Source organism: Pelodiscus sinensis, chromosome 5 (assembly GCF_052426305.1).
Source record: "Pelodiscus sinensis isolate ZL-2025 chromosome 5, ASM5242630v1, whole genome shotgun sequence".
Classification (NCBI taxonomy): Eukaryota; Metazoa; Chordata; order Testudines; family Trionychidae; genus Pelodiscus; species Pelodiscus sinensis.
The window spans coordinates 129598149-129615673 of record NC_143056.1 but is presented as its reverse complement, the minus strand read 5'-3'; the positions used below and the strand labels follow the sequence as shown (position 1 = coordinate 129615673).

Below are 17525 nucleotides of genomic sequence, written 5' to 3'. Positions count from 1 at the left end.
GGGGAGGGGCAGGGGACGGGGGAAGGGGCCGGACGAGGGGGGTCGCCCCGCCCCATCAGGCCCACACGCCCGACCGCTGCCCCAGGTGGGGGCGGGTCGCACGAGGCAGGCAGCAGACGCCCCTTGGCCCCGCCCCCAGAACTACCACTCCCAGCGGGCTGCGCGCTGGGCCGCCTCTTCCGGGCGCGTGACGCGCATCGGGCGCGCCGGAAGCGGGTCCCGGGGACGCGAGGTGTTTGCGCGCGACGCCGCCCCCCGGCTGGCTGAAGGTGACGGGTCGGAGCGCGCGGCCCGCACAGACCCGGCCCCGCCCGCCATGGCCGCGCGGCAGTTGCTGAGCCCCCGCGGGGCCGTCGCCCTGCGCCGCTTCGCCGCCGGCTCGGTGAGTGGGCGGGGCCTGGCCCGGCCCCGCCCCCGGGCGATGACTCGGGAGCCGAGTGACAACGGCCCCGCCCCCACCGGTCCCGGGATCCTCGCCCCTCCCCCTTCCCCCCCGGCTGGGCCCGTAGCTGGGCAGAGGCCTGGCCCCAGGCCCCCTCGCGTTCCTCCTCTGCCCCTGGCAGGGCGGTGCCGGGGGGGGGGGTTGAGGTGGTGCTGGGGGGCAGGGCGGTGCCGGGGGGGGGGGTTGAGGTGGTGCTGGGGGGCAGGGCGGTGCCGGGGGGGGGGGGGGGTTGAGGTGGTGCTGGGGGGCAGGGCGGTGCCCGGGGGGGGGGTTGAGGTGGTGCTGGGGGGCAGGGCGGTGCCCGGGGGGGGGGGTTGAGGTGGTGCTGGGGGGCAGGGCGGTGCCCGGGGGGGGGTTGAGGTGGTGCTGGGGGGCAGGGCGGTGCCCGGGGGGGGGTTGAGGTGGTGCTGGGGGGCAGGGCGGTGCCCGGGGGGGGGTTGAGGTGGTGCTGGGGGGCAGGGGCGGTGCCCGGGGGGGGGGGTTGAGGTGGTGCTGGGGGGCAGGGCGGTGCCGGGGGGGGGGGTTGAGGTGGTGCTGGGGGGCAGGGCGGTGCCGGGGGGGGGGTTGAGGTGGTGCTGGGGGGCAGGGCGGTGCCGGGGGGGGGTTGAGGTGGTGCTGGGGGGCAGGGCGGTGCCGGGGGGGGTTGAGGTGGTGCTGGGGGGCAGGGCGGTGCCGGGGGGGGTTGAGGTGGTGCTGGGGGGCAGGGCGGTGCCGGGGGGGGGTTGAGGTGGTGCTGGGGGGCAGGGCGGTGCCGGGGGGGGTTGAGGTGGTGCTGGGGGGCAGGGCAGTGCCGGAGTGGGGTTGAGGTGGTGCTGGGGGGCAGGGCGGTGTCGGGGGGGGTTGAGGTGGTGCTGGGGGGCAGGGTGGTGCTGGGGGGGGAGTTGGGGTGGGATGATACTGGGGGACAGATCAGGATCTGGGAAGCTGGGTGCCAGGGTGGCCCTAGGTGGGATTGGGGCAGTGCTGGGTTGAGTAGGCCCAGGTTAGTGCCTGGTGATGAGGGACAGGTGCTGTTTGCTGTGGGGCTGGTACCAAGTCACCTTGGCAATGCATCTTCTGCAGACAGCTCCTAAGAAAACCCAGTTTGGCTCCCTGAAAGACGAGGACCGAATCTTCACGAATCTCTATGGACGCCATGAGTGGAGGTGAGAGCCACACTGCATGGCCTACAGTCTGAATCTCCACCTACTCTCTGTTTTGACTGAGTGTGGACCAGTGGGGACAGGAAGCTCTGAGAGGGGAGAGGTCCTATGTCCCAGCCCCCACTACTCTCAGCCCTAGAGCTGGATAGTGATGGCGCACACTATCGAGGAAAAGAACATAAGAATGGCCATACTGCATCAGACCAAAGATCCATCCATCCCAGTGTCCTGTCTGCTGACAGTGGCCAATACCAGATGTGCCAGAAGGAGTGAACACAACAGATAATCCTCATGTAATCCCTCCCCTGTCATCCATTTCCAGACAAACAGAGGCTAGGAGTACCATTCCTACCCACCCTGGCTAATAGCTATTGATGGACCTAACCTCCATGAACTTATCTAGCTCTTTTTCAACCCTGTTAAAGTCCTAGTCTTCACAGTATTCTCTGGCAAGGAGTTCCACAGATTGTGTGCTGTGTGGAGAAAAACTTTCTTTTGGGCTATGTGGGGGCCGTGCCTCCAGAGTTTAAAGGTCCTATTTTCCTTCTCCACTCTCCTGAGCCTGCTGGTCTCTCTCAGCCTCCCTGTACTGAACTGGAGTCAGAACTTCCTAAAAATGAAAGATCCTCTGTCATGGTCCACGCCCTCCCCACTCCACTGAGCCAGTCAGTTTTCTGCCCCGGAATGAAATTTGAGTCAGTGCGTATCCCTAGAGGGAAAAGGTCCATTCCCCAGACCTGAGCTTGCCGGTCCCCTTCCCCAAGCTGGGGTTGGGTAGGAGCTGGTGCCCATGGAGATAAGAGCTGGTATCTGTTTGGTTTGTGCTCCGAACTTTGAGCTGCTGATCCCCAAAGTGTAGCCAGCTGCTTTGCCTTTTCTCTTGTCCAGGCTGAAGGGTGCTCTGAGCCGGGGTGACTGGTACAAAACCAAGGAGATCCTGCTGAAAGGAGTGGATTGGATCTTGAACGAGATCAAGACCTCTGGCCTGCGAGGGCGGGGCGGGGCTGGCTTCCCCACAGGCCTCAAATGGAGCTTCATGAACAAGCCTTCAGACGGCAGGTGGGTGGGACAGGGCTGCTGCTATCTGGGTTCTCTGCTGTCGGGTGGGAAATGGCTAGGGCAATGCAATTCCTTCTGGTCTGAAACCCTGTGGTGGGAAGGCTTGGGGCATGAGCAGGGCTGAAGCCTGCATAGAACCCAACATCCTGGCTGCAAGCCTCCCACATGAGCAAGAGTTTCCATTTTGCCTCCATCCCAGGAGGACAGTCTGATCGCTCAGCAACCTACGTCCTGCAGCCGTGTGTCTGGGCCCTGTTGGCTCCCTGTGGTGGGGGCAGCTGGCTGTGCTAGCCAGACAGGCTTACCTCGCTGGCAGTGGAGCTGGGTTGGCTGTGGGACAGGGCTCACCTGGGGAGGGCTGGTGCCATCGGGTCTGTGTTCCAGGCCCAAATACCTGGTGGTGAACGCAGATGAAGGGGAGCCAGGCACTTGCAAGGACCGCGAGATCATGCGCCATGACCCGCACAAGCTGGTGGAGGGCTGCCTGGTGGCAGGGCGCTCCATGGGAGCCCGGGCCGCCTACATCTACATCCGTGGGGAGTTCTACAATGAAGCCTCCAACCTGCAGGTAGGCAGGAGCCATCGGGGGAGCAGATACACTGACCCCCTGAACCTGGGGAGTTGGCGAGGGGAGGAATTGCTGCTTTGTTGCATTTCACCATGTGGCAGGGCCAGGATGTGACAGTAGGAGCGGTTGCACTGATCAGTCTCTGTGCAGGACCCAGAGGGCAAGGGTGGGCCAGGGAGACATAAGGACAATGTCTACACTCACGGCTTGCGTGATATATATGCAAATGAGGCTGTGTGGAATATCGCTGAGCCTCATTTGCATACCTAATGAGCTGCCATTTTTGCAGAAGAGGCTCTTGCGCCAAAAGAAATTGTCTACACTGCCCATTCTTGGGCAAGAAAACCCCTCTTGCGCAATGCCGTTATTCTTGAAAATAATCAGCAAGAGGGGTTTTCTTGCACAAGAAGGGGCAGTGTAGACAGCTCCTTGTGGCGCAAGAGCCTCTTCTGCAAAAATGGCGGCTCATTAGGTATGCAAATGAGGCTCAGCGATATTCCATGCTTAGCCTCATTTGCATATTTTTCACGCAAGAAGCCGAGCGTGTAGACCTAGCCAGAGGGAGCAGCTGTGCTGACCTGTCTCCTTGCAGGTGGCGATCCGGGAGGCCTATGAGGCTGGCCTGCTGGGCAAAGATGCCTGCAACTCAGGCTACGACTTTGACGTGTTTGTAGTGAGGGGCGCTGGGGCCTACATCTGTGGGGAGGAGACGGCGCTGATCGAATCCATTGAGGGCAAGCAGGGCAAGCCACGCCTCAAACCGCCCTTCCCAGCTGACGTTGGTACGACCCACTGGGGAACTGTGCTGTGTGTGGGAGGTTCTCCTTAGTAGGGGTGCACTTGAGGGGGTTGTGGGATTGTGGGGCGTTCTAGCAAGGGTCCCTCTGCCCTAGTGCTTGATGGGTGAGGGGGTTGTGCTATTTGCTGGGTGATAGGACCCCCAGCCTGCTCTGCAGCCTCATCACTGCCCTCTCCTTCCCCAGGCGTGTTTGGCTGCCCCACCACTGTGGCCAATGTGGAGACTGTGGCTGTCGCACCTACGATCTGCCGGCGCGGGGGGACCTGGTTTGCCAGCTTCGGGCGTGAGCGCAACTCAGGCACCAAGCTCTTCAACATTTCTGGGCACGTGAACACGCCCTGCACGGTGGAGGAGGAGATGTCGGTGCCACTCAAGGAGTTGATCGAGAAGCACGCGGGTGAGACGCCAAACCCCGGCCCTCCGGTGACTGCTGGGTGAGCGACGGCGTGCCTCCCTCTTAGGCCACTTTGCCTCAGGGCTGCCTCTCAGGTCTAGCTCCAGCTGTTTTGGGGTGGGGGGTCAGGTACTGTACTGCTAACTCTGCTTGTGGCCTGTGTGCAGGGGCTGACCTGTGGCTGCTGCTCAGAGCTGGAGGAGCAGGTGGTGCTGAGGTGGCCTGGGAGGAAGGGGAGGGCCCTGGGCCCCATGTCTGTGGTTTGCCATGAGGGGCGGGGGGAAGTGCCTAGGCCTACCCCTGCCCCCTCTGCACACAGGAGGCGTGCGTGGTGGCTGGGACAACCTGCTGGCTGTGATCCCGGGAGGCTCCTCCACCCCCCTCATCCCAAAGTCGGTGTGTGAGACGGTGCCCATGGACTTTGATGGGCTGGTGCAGGCGCAAACCGGGCTCGGCACAGCTGCCGTCATCGTCATGGACAAATCGGTAAGGCCACTGCCTGCCTGGTCTCTGTGGCACGTTCCCCGCCCCCTGCCAGCCAGCCTGGTGCCTGCAGCGGTACTCACCCTCTCCTCCTTCCCCAGACAGACCTTGTCCGGGCCATCGCCCGCCTCATCGAGTTCTACAAGCACGAGAGCTGCGGGCAGTGCACGCCCTGCCGGGAGGGTGAGTGCAGGGCAGGGATCTGTCAGTCTGCCCATTGGGGAGATGGGGGCGGGGAGGGGGGGAAATGCCAGGCCGGCTGGATCCTAAGTGGGGGATGGGCCAGCTGTTGGTGGGATCAGGAGAGGGCAGCGAGGCTGTAGCCCAGCCCTTCCCCCAGCTGTGGGTTGACTGGCTGTGGTGCCCCCCAGGTGTGGACTGGATGAACAAGGTGATGTGGCGGTTCGTGCAAGGCAACGCGCAGGCAGCTGAGATCGACGCGCTCTGGGAGATCAGCAAACAGATCGAGGGCCACACCATCTGCGCCCTGGGCGATGGGGCCGCCTGGCCTGTGCAGGTAGCTTAGCTTGGGGGGGGGGGAGGGGGGGGCGTAAACTCGCCTGGCACAAAGGCACCCTGTGTGTTGGGGGAAGAGAATCCTGCAGATATAATATAATACACGGAGATATACCATCTCCTAGAGCTGGAAGGGCCCGCGAGAGGTCATCGAGTCCAGTCCCCGGCCCCAGCACCATCCCTGACAGATTTGCCCAGATCCCTAAATGGCCCCTCAAGGATTGAACTCACAATCCTGTGTTTAGCAGGCAGATGCTCAAACCACTGAGCTATCCCTCCCCCCCGGCAGATGGAGGGGCTGCTGTATGTGTGTGTTCGGGTGCTCCCTTGCCAGCCCTGTGCACTCACTCCTTGCTTGCAGGGCCTGATCCGTCACTTCCGCCCAGAGCTGGAGCAGCGGATGCGGCGCCACGAGGAGGCCCAGGCTCGGCAGGCGTCAGCTTGAGGGCAGGGTGCCCAGAGACAGAGAGATCGGGATCTCACCACACTGTGCGTGGTCAGTGTCCCTCCCCCATGACAGCGTGCAGGAGGTGCTACGTAGTTCACGTTCCCTAGGATCTAACCCCCCAGCATGGGGTCAGTGCTTGGTGTCCCTGGGCGTTGGGGTCTCTGCCGTGTGCTGGGTGGGTGACTTACTGTGTGTAGATTGGGGTCTCTCGCATGAGGAGAGACCCCCTGGCTGAGCTGTCTCCTCACCCCCCCCGCTGGGTGAGCGCCCCAATAAACATGCCGTGGTGGCAGCTGGTGTCCTTCCTGTGTGAATGTGCGTCTGTGTAACACCCTGAGCTGCAGGCTGCTGTCCTCGCCCAGACGCTTCCTCTAGCACTGCTGCTGAGCAGAGCCCTGTGCCCAGCCTGAGGTGAGTCTCTGTCTGATCCGTGTGGGGCACAGCAGCCCTGGCCTTGCCTCATGGCGCTCGGCAGCCAGCGGGGTGGGGGGAGCACCAGAGCTGCAGCCCAAGGCCTGGCAGGCATGGAGCAGGCTGGAGCTGGCCTGAGGAGTGGGTCTGGTTTTAAAGCCAGACTGGACACTTCCCTAAGCCTGAGCTGTTGCTGTGTCCTGAGCTGGGGGTGGCTTCGTGGCCTTGTGCCTGCAGTCTGCCCGCGCCGCCTTCTGCCCATGGGCTCAGTGGGGTGGCTGAGACCGGGTGCACAGCAGTAGCAAGGAGCTGCGACTTGGTGCCCGCGCTCTATAGCGCACAGGTGGCAATAGCTGACGGGCAGCTGCTGTGACATGGGCCGATGATCAAACACAACCTGAGCCTGATGGGGCTGGGTTATCTTCTGATCTCGCCTCACCCAAACCGGAGCCCAGTGAACAAGCCTGTGTGTGTGTAGAAGGGGGTGGGGGTGGTCCTTGGGTAGGGATGGAAGCAACTAGTCAACTGTCTGATAAGCAAATGCTTATCGGATAGTCGACTCGAGTAGTCACTTCACACCCTCCCCCTTTGCTGCCTCTATTGTAGAGAGGCAGCAAGGGCGGGGAGCAGGAGGCAGTGCTGGGGGGAACTGGTAAAGCTGGTTCCCCCCAGCACTGTGTCCGTGGGGGGCAGGGGAGGCAGAGGCACAGGGGAAACGGCGCGAGGTGGGACTGAAGCAGTCTGCTCGTGCCACATCTGCTGCTATTCTGCTTTTGAAATGTACAAGAGCCACATAAGGCAGTTCCTGCTCGCCTTGAGCTCTCTGCGGCACGCACGCCTTGTTGCCTCCATGAGAGGCAGCAAGGGGGGGGACAGGAGCTGGTGCTGGGGGAGCCAGTTTAAAAGCCAGTCCCCCCCCAGCTCTGTCTCCAGGGTGTCACCTGCCCCCCCCCCCTCGCTGCCTCTATCAGCCCCTGCAAAGCAGCCCCTGTCGACAGGATTCCCAGTGGAGAACTGCACCCCCCTGAAGGACAGGGGCTGTTGCTGCCAAGCAACCCCAGGGCTGTCTGTGGGCAGGGGCTGCTCAGGCACCATCCCTGTTCACGGCAGGCAGGACTGTGCCACAAACGGGGGCTGCTGGTCTCAGCGCGAGCCGAGATTGAGCAGTGCCAGCTGGCGCTGATCGCGGTGACTCTGCATTTTAAATGTGCTAAGAGCCCAGCGGTTCTTCCTACATTTCAGATGCAGAGCTGGAGCGTGGGGGCGCTGGAGCTGGCAGGAGCCAGGACTGCTCAGTCTGGTCTCGAGTCGGCTCCTCTGGAGCGCCCCCCCATGCCTCCGCTGCGGCTCTGCAGAGGCGCCTATCGACTAATTGCATAGCTGATACCCATTGTATCGACTCTACCATGAGCCAGACAATGGCATTTCAGCATCCTTAGCCCTGGGGGAAGGAGCTGGTCGGGGTCCCAGGTGTTCCTCCCGCCCCCCTTGCTGACAAGGGTGGGATGAATGTGAGTCCCTGTTGATGTTTCCCACGGAGCAGGAGCTGAGGTCTAGCAGGGGGCAGTGCCTGGCCTGGGCCACTTCCTTCCCCTGCAGCAGGGAGACCGCACATGGCTCGGGGAGGTTTGTTTATGTCGGCCCTACATGAAATACAGCAGGCTGCAGCCTCTCCCTCCTGACAGCTGTGTTATCACAGGGGTAGGGGGGATTCCCTCCTGGGGTGACCCCTTCAGTCCTGTCCCATGCTCCTGCATGTGGGCGCACCCCCCCCAGTCTGTCTTCCATCTCTTATGCCCTCGGGGTGGGCAGCACCTTGCCCAGCCTTTCCCATAGGCGCTCTCTGCCTCCAGGGCGCCTCCCCCAGCCTGGCCAGCTGGCTCTGTCCACTCTGTGGTGCCAGGGCAGGTGGGCTGTGGCTCAGCGGGCGCTGGGCGGGCGCGTTCTCCGGCGGTAGGCGCTGGGCGCCAGCAGCTCCAGGGTGAGGTCTGTGATGATGGCCGTCAGCCCCCACACGCGGTAGCGGCCGTTGAGGAAGACGGGCAGCGTGTGGCTGTAGCGGCCCTGGTGGCGGAAGTGGGTGTAGCCCTGGTTCTGGGCCTGCAGCAGGTGAGACAGGGGGATGGTGAACACGTCCTCGACCTGGGGGCAAAGACACAGAAAGGGCCGGTTTGGTGCTGCCCTGCCCGGTCACGTCCCATTACCCCAGCCCCCGCACTGGGCTAGGAAAGCAGCATGCCCGGGTGCCCTGTGGGGCTGGGTTCTGCACTCCCAGCCTCTTACAGGGCACCTCGTGCATAGAGCAGGGGCCTGAAGGAGCAGCAGCTGGGACTCTATCTGCTCCCTCCTGGCCCTGTGTTCACCCCCCTCCCAAGAGGCATGTTCCCAAGCACAGCTACTGCAGCAGGACAGTAGAGGGCCGTCCCCTGTAGGAGTTGCTGGCCGGGCCGGGCCGATTCTGTCCCCCCTCAAAGCTCCCAGCCCGGCCATTCCCCTCGAGTCATGCTGCGCACTGAGCTGGGGGGGCCGCACTCCCGGGGAGGGCGATGGGGAAAGACGCTCCACAGTGGGGGAGAGCAGCCAGCAAAGGGTTAAAGACCAGCCAGCTCAGCAAAGGACTTGGCAAAGGGGAGCTCCTGGTGCCTTGGCTCCGCGCTTGGCCCCAGCTGTTCAGCAGCTATGGGTGATGGCTGCTAGCAAAACAGGCGGGTGGTGCACCAGTAGGTTTGAGCCCCTAGAGTCCATCACTGTAGGGCGGGGAATCCTTTTCCTAGCGCTCCCTTGAACCCTCTCCAACGTACCCACATCTTTCTTAACTGTGAGCTCTAGATCTAGACACGGTTTACTCAGCAGTGGTCACACGGTGACAACTACGGGGGCAAAGGAATCTCTTGCCCTACTTGAGATTCCCTTGTATAGGCAGGATCGCGTGAACGCTCTCGGCTCCAGCATCACCCTGGACACCCACATCCAGCTGAATCTCCAGCATGACTCAAATCTTTCTCCGAGCTTCTGAGACAGGCCCCCAGCCTGGCTGGCCTAGTTTCGTTGTTCCTAGAGGTATCCACTTACCCCTATTAAAACACATGTCGTTTGCTTGTGCCCAGTTTCCCAGAGAGCCAGGTCCTTGGTATCAATGACCCGCCCTCTGCATTATTTACTGCTCCCTGATTACTGTGTCTGTGATGATACTGTGTTTTCTTCCAGGTCATTGACAAAAATGGTCAATAGCATAATAGGGCTAAGTTCCCTCTAAGCTGTGCAGCTGTATAGCGGCCTGCTGAGCCCCTGCGTGGGACTTAGGGCTGTGGTGGGGAGATACCTTTCCCCACCAGCCCCGGCATGGTGCCCGTTCCCTGGCCCCCACCCAGCCTACCCCCCTCATGCAGGGCCATGGAGTGGTGCACCTCTCTAGTCCAGCCCCACTGGAGCAGTACTGCTCTGCTAGCCCCGAGCTTCTGCAGTGACACAGGACTGAGGATAGTCATCTCTTGCCAGGGCAGCCTGCACTCCCTCCAACCCCTCAGCCTCACGCTGGAGCCCACCCTGCATCCCAGCCCTGAGCCCCCTCCCACACTCTTAACCCCTCGGCCCCCCCGTCACGCATTGGACATGTGCGGAATGAGTTTTGTGATGTCACATCTCACTGCTACAGTGGTGCACATCCCGAAATTCATCCCGCACATGGACCTACAACCTTAGAGGGAACACTGGGGTGGGACCAAAGACCGATTCCTGTGGGACCTCACTGGAAATGCCCTCTCCCAATGACAATTTCCCATTTCAAATGTTCTGCCACGAGGTAGAACTGCAAAGAGCTGAGGAGGCCACATGCTCTGGTCCAAAGGGATCTCAGCATTTCTGAGAGCAGGGGGGCTCCCCTGTAGTGTCCGATACAGGCAGAGTGAAGCCCAGGGCTAGAAGCTCAGACCAGCCCTGAGGTGCAAATGGCTGGGAGGGAGGGAAATAAAGTTTGGAACCAGGCGTCCTGGGGCAGGATGGATTCCCCATAATGCATCAGCGAAGTCTCAGGCCGTGTCCACGCTAAGGGGGCGAGGGCAGCAGCTACAGGGCTGGAAGGGGGTTTCCATGGTGGTAGGAACCGCGCCTCTCCAAGTGGTGGCAGCTCAGTCCTCGGAAGTGCTCTGCTGCCAACCTAGTCCTGTCCACTGCGGAGGTGAGGCTGGCACGGCTGAGCCATAACTAGGCCATGCTCTCATCTAAGTGGAGACCAGCAGGCCCCAGGGTCCCTTTGCAGGAGCTGGGTTCTCCCCCAGTTTGGGGGAAGGGAGTCTCCAGTTGCTGCAGCAGAGCAGTTGCTGGGCAGGGGAGGAGGGATCTCAAGCTGGGCACTTGCTGGTCTTGAGTTGCTGGATTAGGGCCTGCTCTGGCCGGGCCATGTCCGTGTAGGGGAAGCCTGATTCAGGCAGCAGGCCCACGGTGATACTGGGCCCAGCTCTGCCGATTTTCCTCCCTGCGGGAGGCCAGCATGCTAACCAGGCGGAGCCGTCTCCCTCCAGCCAGGGGGCCAAAGGGCGGCAGGGGCCTGCGCATGTTAAGGGCAGCCCCGTGGCAGGGTGGGGTCTGTGTGGGGCTCACCTCCTGCGGGTTGGGGTTCAGACACACATACTCCAAGGGGCCTAGATTTGCCAGGACGGGAGCAACAGTCAGTCCCCTCTGGAAGGAAACCAGAGTGAGACCCCTCTGACACTGGCTTCCCTAGGAACCCCTTCCTGATCACTCCCCCCCTTCCTCCCGAATCCTCCCTAAGAGACCCCTCTGCCTCACAACACTGCCCTGACAGACCCCACCTCTACTTGGGGAAAACCCCCTTGCCATGAACCCACTGCCTCTTGGCACCCCCCATCTCCCTCTAATTAGGGACCCCCTGGACCCTCTACCTCACAGAGCCCCCTACTCAGAGACACCCCCCCCCCCCCATGGACTCCCTACCTCACATCACTGCCCCCTGAATTCCTCCCCCCCCCCCGGAGAATGCTCTCCAACAGCTTCTCTACCTCACAGCACGCTTCCCCCACCCCATGGGACTCTCCCCCCTCGGAAAGCCTCCCAACAGGACACCCCAAAGGGGGCCTCCCACTCCTCACATAGGGCCCTACTGTCCGGACCTGATCCTCCTCTCCTCACACTGCCCCCCCCCCCCTTCACACTGCCCTGCCCCAACAACGCATGGGGGAGATGAGCAGTGTTACCCCACTGGGGATGGGTCTCATGACCCCCCAGACACACTCAGCCTCCAGGCGCAGGCCCAGCTCTTCCTGTGTCTCCCTCAGCGCCGTGGCGATCACATCCTGGTCAGAGCTGTCGCGCTTGCCCCCCGGAAAACTGCAACAAGAAAACCAGTCTCCTTAGAGGGGAGGCAGGACCCGTTGCCCCTGCTGCCTGCCACAGTGCCTGGGGCATCTTCCACCCTGGCACCGGAGGCCTCTGGCAGAGCTGGGTGGGGGTCGCTCTGGGATTGAAGAGAGTGTTTGCAGAGCCCCAGGGGCTATGAGCTGGAACCGAGGGGCATCAGCAGAGCTAGGGGGTAGCTCTGGGCAGAGGTAACGGGGGGTGGGGGGGGCTGAGCTGTAGGCTGGGATTGAGGGGCACTGGCAGAGCTAGGGGGTAGCTCTGGGCTGAGGTAACAGGGGCTGTAGGTTGGGATTGAGGGGCCCTGGCAGAGCTGTGGAGGGGTGCAGAGAACCCAGGGGGAGGCTCAGACGGAGGGGCTGTGCACACAGCAGGGGCCTTTCTGCAGGGCACTCAGTGAATCCTGGGCGGGCAGGAGTACCTGACGTCTCCCTTGTGGTGGCCTGTCAGCGTGCTGGAGCGCAGCGTGTACAGCAGTGCAGGGTACCCGCCCACCGAACACAGCGTCACCAGCACAGCCGCTGCCAACGCCTCCTGCCGGTAGCGTCTGGTAGAGGCCTCCAGCAGCCCTCGGCACCGCCGCTCGTTCTCCTGGGACAGGTACCCCCGTGCCAAGCCGCCTGCCCTCGTGGCTCCGAGGGTGGGGCGCACGCCTGGGCGGAGATGGTGCAGGGCAGGGAACATCATGCCCTGTGGACATAGCCAACAGGTAATATTTTAGTGTTTGTGTAAGACTCCTATGTAATGCTGTGCTATTACGATCTCTATGCTTCTGTTTTACCCACCCTTCATGATTAGCAGGAGCAGCTTGTGCGGTTGGTAGAGACGCACTGGGTAAGCTGATAAGCACAGACCTTAATGTTAAGGCAGGAAGAGACCATAACTTATTCTGGTCATTTATCTTAGTTTTAGCACAGTGTTTCTATACAGTCTTTCTTCTTGTATGAATTACAAATTAATTTTCTTATGCCTCTATATTTATATATACCTGCCTCTGGAATTTCCACTATGTGCATCTGACGAAATGGGTCTTTGCCCACGAAAACTTATGCTCCAATAAATCTGTTAGTCTATAAGGTGCCACAGGACTCCTTGTCGCTTTTGCAGATTCAGACTAACACGGCTACCCCGCTGATATATTAAGTTGGCTTCTTATCTGCATTGCAAATTAAGCCGCATGAGGTTCTTTTGTAATCTCTTTAGTAACCATAGACTCCTTTCTACAATGTAACCCTGTTGGACCTTCTCTGTCAAATTGTTTTGGTGCGAGTGAGGAATGGATGCATAGTTAAGAATAAGGGTGAAAGCCATCACAAATGTCCAGAGAGTTGAGAAACAAGAGATTTGGAGACCGCAGGAGACAATTATTGGGCCGGGGTTAATCGAGTTAGTAGAACTGATGACCCTGGAGAGGAGGCAAACACCCCTTTCAGGGACAAGAGAAGCTGATCTGACCCCAACCAGTATGGGGCGAGTCCCTGAAAACATCTTCTCAGATGCTCATGACTGGATGAGGAGGGAACCAATCTACAGATAAACACTTGTTAAGAAGTAACTGATCACAACAGGACTGTACACAACCCATAGACCTCAATGGGGACAAATTACTATAAAAATGAGTTGCTGTGCCATAGTTCTCTGGGTTCATTCTCCCAAGCAGCCTGGAAGCATCAGATCACAACCAACAAGCCAGGCTCCTCCCATCGGTAACGATAACATTGTTGGCGGGGCTGTGCGCATGTGTGTATCGAAATGATTATGCTGCTTCTTGCATTCTGCACTCGGTTGCCTTATTCCCTGAAAAAGATCCCGTGTGCTTCTTACAAGCACAAGACACAGGGAGAGCGAGGGGCCAGTGCGACTGAGGCCAGCTGCCTTTCACTGAGCCATGGCCACATTATTTCACAGGACAGAGCTCACCCGGTGGAGCAGGGGACCTGGGCAGTGTTTGAATCTCTCCTGTGCAGCCCCACAAGTGTCCAGCTTCCAGAGAACACTGATCGTCACAGCATTTCCCTCTTCGCATCTTGCCTGCTTTGGACTGGGTGCTTGGTAGCCTGGCTTTAAGCAGCTGATTCTTGCTTGAAAAATTGGATGCTCAGTAACAGAAAAGGGACTATTATAGTTATATATACGAAAACAGCTGTGATTTTCCAGTCTCTCTTTGGTTTCCATTCTGGGACTGGTTTGGTTACAAAACCATTCGTGATTGAAAAAAACACGACGCTTCCTCCTCTGTGTCCTTGGCTGACCCGGATCCAGCTTCTGTCAGCTGGTGTTGGCAATGGCAGTGCACAAATAGCAGCACCTTCATTCTCCAAGGCTGAGTCTAACACTCACATATGTTCAGCCCCAGGCAGAGGTTCTGGGTGTCGTCTTCTTTCCATTGCATTCAGCAAAATGTTTCCCCCTGAGCTCTTGGCATCCCAGGCACCTGTTTGCAATTTCTGCAGCTCAACCTCTCTTCGTCACCTGCACAAACTTACTCACAGTAGCCATCACTTGAGTCCAGTGATTATTTCCAAGTTTTGCTCATGATGAAATATTTGGACTCAGAGCTACTGTGTGCAGGGAGTCCACACTCCAACCACCCGGATCAAGGGATAGAAGCCAGGGCTGGGTAGTTTCCTACCCATAGGAGCCAACTGGCTTCCTCCTCTGCTGGGTTTAGGAAGGCACACAGGGAATTCCCTGCATCCAATGAGGCAGAGGTAAGCCCAGACTTGGACCTTTCCCCTTCGGCTGGAGGGAGTCAAGGCAACAATGTATATAGTCCATGCACCCCCCTACTCATCCTTCCACCCCTATCCCAACCCTCCCTACTCCAACTCTTTCACCTGCCACAATTTCCATACACCCCCAACCCTGTACCCCACTCCAACCTGCAGTCCCACCCCATAACCCCCTAAACCCCCACCATCTCCTTGCATCCTTATGAACCCCACATCCCATGCCCCCTACCTGCACCCCCATCCCATGGATCCCCACCCCATGCACCGCCCGCTACATGCACCCCCCCGCCCCATGGATCCCCACCCCATGCACCCCTACCTGCATTCCCCCTGCCCCATGCACCCCACCTGCATTCCCCCCGCCCCATGGATCCCCGCCCCATGCACCCCTACCTGCATTCCCCCCGCCCCATGGATCCCCGCCCCATGCACCCCTACCTGCATTCCCCCTGCCCCATGCACCCCTACCTGCATTCCCCCCGCCCCATGGATCCCCGCCCCATGCACCCCACCTGCATTCCCCCTGCCCCATGGATCCCCGCCCCATGCACCCTTATCTGCATTCCCCCTGCCCCATGGATCCCCGCCCCATGCACCCCTACCTGCATTCCCCCTGCCCCATGCACCCCACCTGCATTCCCCCTGCCCCATGGATCCCCGCCCCATGCACCCTTATCTGCATTCCCCCTGCCCCATGGATCCCCGCCCCATGCACCCCTACCTGCATTCCCCCTGCCCCATGCACCCCCACCTGCATTCCCCCTGCCCCATGGATCCCCGCCCCATGCACCCTTATCTGCATTCCCCCTGCCCCATGCACCCCTACCTGCATTCCCCCTGCCCCATGGATCCCCGCCCCATGCACCCTTATCTGCATTCCCCCTGCCCCATGGATCCCCGCCCCATGCACCCCTACCTGCATTCCCCCTGCCCCATGCACCCCTACCTGCATTCCCTCCGCCCCATGGATCCCCGCCCCATGCACCCCTACCTGCATTCCCCCCGCCCCATGGATCTCCCTGTCCCTCCGGGCTCGCGCGGCAGTGAGCGGCTCCGGGCTGCCTCTGGCCCCGCCCCCGGAGGCACCGCAGGTCGGAGTCTCACCGGTCAGCTCCCTGGCCGCCGCAGGGTCAAACCACACGCCCTGCCCTCAACAAAGATGGCGCCGGAGCCGACCACTCTGCCCAACGGACTTGCCCCCGGCGACTTCCGCCCTGGACCAATATGGCGGCAGAACCCCCTCCCCCCCAGCCAATCAGATCGCCGGGGCGGGGCTGCGGAGCGAACACACCTTCGTGCTGGCCACGCCTTCTGGGGGGAGTGGAGCTGGGACAGAGGGGCTGGGGGAGCCTGGGGGGTGGGGAATCCATGGGGCAGGAGGTGCAGGTATGGGGTGCATGGGGCAGGGGTGCAGGTATGGGGTACATGGGGTGGGGCTCTGAGAGTGAGGGGTCAAGTTCAAGTAATTTTCTCCATCCCATAATATGCCATTCATATCCCACCATTTTTGTCTTTTATTTTGGCATTCCGCCACCAGATGAACTGTTGGTTTGCTTTGCTGAGGGGCATTTTTCTGTCCTCCAAGCAACTGTCGCGTCGCTCGCGGTTGTACGGCCTGTGGGTCGTGCATCCTGCCTTTGCACCGTTCACGAGAATCGTGCAGAGGTTGGCAGGCTCCGTGCTCCTGAGAAGGAAGGCGCGGCTATTACTGCACTGCCATTGCTCAAATCCAGCAGATGGAAGTTTGCTCCAGGTCAGCCTAGGACGCAGAGGAGGAGGCGTCGTGTTTTTTTTTCAATCGCAAACGGTTTTGTAACAAATATATATAATAGTCCCTTTTTTGTTACTGAGCATCCAGTTTTTCAAGCAAGAATCAGCTGCTTAAAGCCAGGCTACCAAGCACCCAGTCCAAAGCAGACAGCCTGCAAAGAGCGAAATGCAGTGACGATCAGCATACCCTGTAAGCTGGGCACTTCTACAGCCGCTCGGGAGAGATCCCAGTGCTGCCCAGCTGATTAGCAGAGCCCCCAGAACTAGGTTTGTTTTTTCTATTGTGGTGCACTTTGGCACATGCCTCGGTGCCCCATCTCTGACAGAGGCATGGAGCCCGCAGTGAACAGTGCAAAGACAATGCACAATTCCTTCTGTCTTTGCAGACAGGCAGGCAGTACAACCACAAGTGATGTGACAATTTCTTGGAGGACAGAACGAAAGCAAAATAAAATAAAAACAATTCAAGTCTGTGGTGGCATCCATGGGGTAGTTGCGGATAGTGGAGCACAGCTTCAGGGCCCTAGGAACAAACAGTGATGGTGGGATCACTTTGTAATGCAGGTTTTGGATGTTGAGCGACGGCAGCAAAACTTTCGAATGCAAAAGGCCACTTTCCTCAATTTATGTGCTCAACTCGCCCCAGCCCTCTCTCACAGGGATGCCAGAACGAGAGCTGCATTGACAGCGGAGAAGTGAGTGGTGACTGGATTCTGGAAGCTTGTGTAGTCCCCTTACTAAAGAGGCCTCTGACTTTTACTGGAATAGCGGTTCTCAAACTTTTCGGGCTCCGGAGCTCTTTACATGCGTACACATTTATGCGGAGCTCCAGCGGGCCACTGATTGTATGTGTTGTACCTATTGAAGTTTCCCATTTGTCAACCTCGCAGAGCCCTGGGGCTCCACGGAGCACAGTTTGAGAAACACTGTACTGGAGGATCCTTTGTGCTGCAATCTAACCCTGAGACTACAACTCCCATGAGCCCTTGGGAAAAAGGAGGAACGGTGTCTCTTCCAGGCTATACAGACAGAGGGTGAGGAGTCTCCATGTTGGGAGAGAGGAGCCAGGCTGCTATGGAGGAATCTTTTCCAGTCCAGGAGATGTACTGCAGCTAGAGCCTGTGACTGGCAACCTGTGGGACTTGTATCTAGCAGGCTGCTTCAGAGGCTGCCGATTGTCCCTAGAGCGGAAAGACTCTGGCTGTGCCTGTGGCTGAGAGGGGCCTACATAACCCTGCACAGGAGGTGACTGGGAGTAACTGGGCTGTTTGGAAAAGTGCTGCCTGGGACGGAGCACAAAAGACAAACTGACTCTGGGTGTAATGAGAGGCAGAGTGATCTGCCCAGGGAACCAGAGCTGCTGGCATTTGGCAGAGGGATTTTGCAGC

At 59.8% G+C, this 17525-nt stretch overlaps 2 protein-coding genes across 8 annotated transcripts; one reads left to right on the top strand and one right to left on the bottom strand.

Annotated features, from left to right (window-relative positions):
* Positions 1 to 197: 197 nt before the first annotated feature.
* NDUFV1 (NADH:ubiquinone oxidoreductase core subunit V1) lies at positions 198 to 6152 on the top strand. Its single transcript, XM_075929051.2, has 10 exons — positions 198 to 382; positions 1505 to 1587; positions 2473 to 2643; positions 3028 to 3211; positions 3804 to 3993; positions 4195 to 4407; positions 4724 to 4890; positions 4989 to 5070; positions 5259 to 5404; positions 5765 to 6152. Exons 1-10 carry the CDS (start codon positions 317 to 319, stop codon positions 5846 to 5848), a joined length of 1386 nt encoding a protein of 461 aa, XP_075785166.2. The 5' UTR covers positions 198 to 316; the 3' UTR covers positions 5849 to 6152.
* Positions 6153 to 7881: 1729 nt separating this feature from the next.
* On the bottom strand, positions 7882 to 15608 carry NUDT8 (nudix hydrolase 8). 7 transcript variants are annotated; one of them, XM_075929098.2, is made up of 5 exons: positions 15472 to 15608; positions 12057 to 12325; positions 11476 to 11608; positions 10862 to 10939; positions 7882 to 8404 (listed from the first exon to the last, which is right to left on the bottom strand). In XM_075929098.2, exons 2-5 carry the CDS (start codon positions 12320 to 12322, stop codon positions 8183 to 8185), a joined length of 699 nt encoding a protein of 232 aa, XP_075785213.2. In that variant the 5' UTR covers positions 12323 to 12325; positions 15472 to 15608; the 3' UTR covers positions 7882 to 8182. The 7 variants fall into 7 exon arrangements, with proteins under 7 accessions (XP_075785213.2, XP_075785211.2, XP_075785212.2 ...); XM_075929096.2 differs by having other exon boundaries at positions 15359 to 15486; XM_075929097.2 differs by lacking the exon at positions 15472 to 15608 and adding an exon at positions 14716 to 14734.
* Between the last annotated feature and the right edge of the window lie 1917 nt (positions 15609 to 17525).

Bases quoted from the DNA above. Each gene is read 5' to 3' on its own strand.
- NUDT8 (XM_075929093.2), bottom strand. From the start codon at position 13,810: ATGGAAACCAAAGAGAGACTGGAAAATCACAGCTGTTTTCGTATATAT. The intron at 11,609-12,056 runs GTACTCCTGCCC...TTCTTGTTGCAG, and splicing joins CACCACAAGGGAGACGTCAG to TTTTCCGGGGGGCAAGCGCG. The intron at 10,940-11,475 runs GTAACACTGCTC...GTTTCCTTCCAG, and splicing joins TGAGACCCATCCCCAGTGGG to AGGGGACTGACTGTTGCTCC.
- NDUFV1 (XM_075929051.2), top strand. From the start codon at position 317: ATGGCCGCGCGGCAGTTGCTGAGCCCCCGCGGGGCCGTCGCCCTGCGC. The intron at 2,644-3,027 runs GTGGGTGGGACA...TCTGTGTTCCAG, and splicing joins AACAAGCCTTCAGACGGCAG to GCCCAAATACCTGGTGGTGA. The intron at 5,405-5,764 runs GTAGCTTAGCTT...CCTTGCTTGCAG, and splicing joins GGGCCGCCTGGCCTGTGCAG to GGCCTGATCCGTCACTTCCG.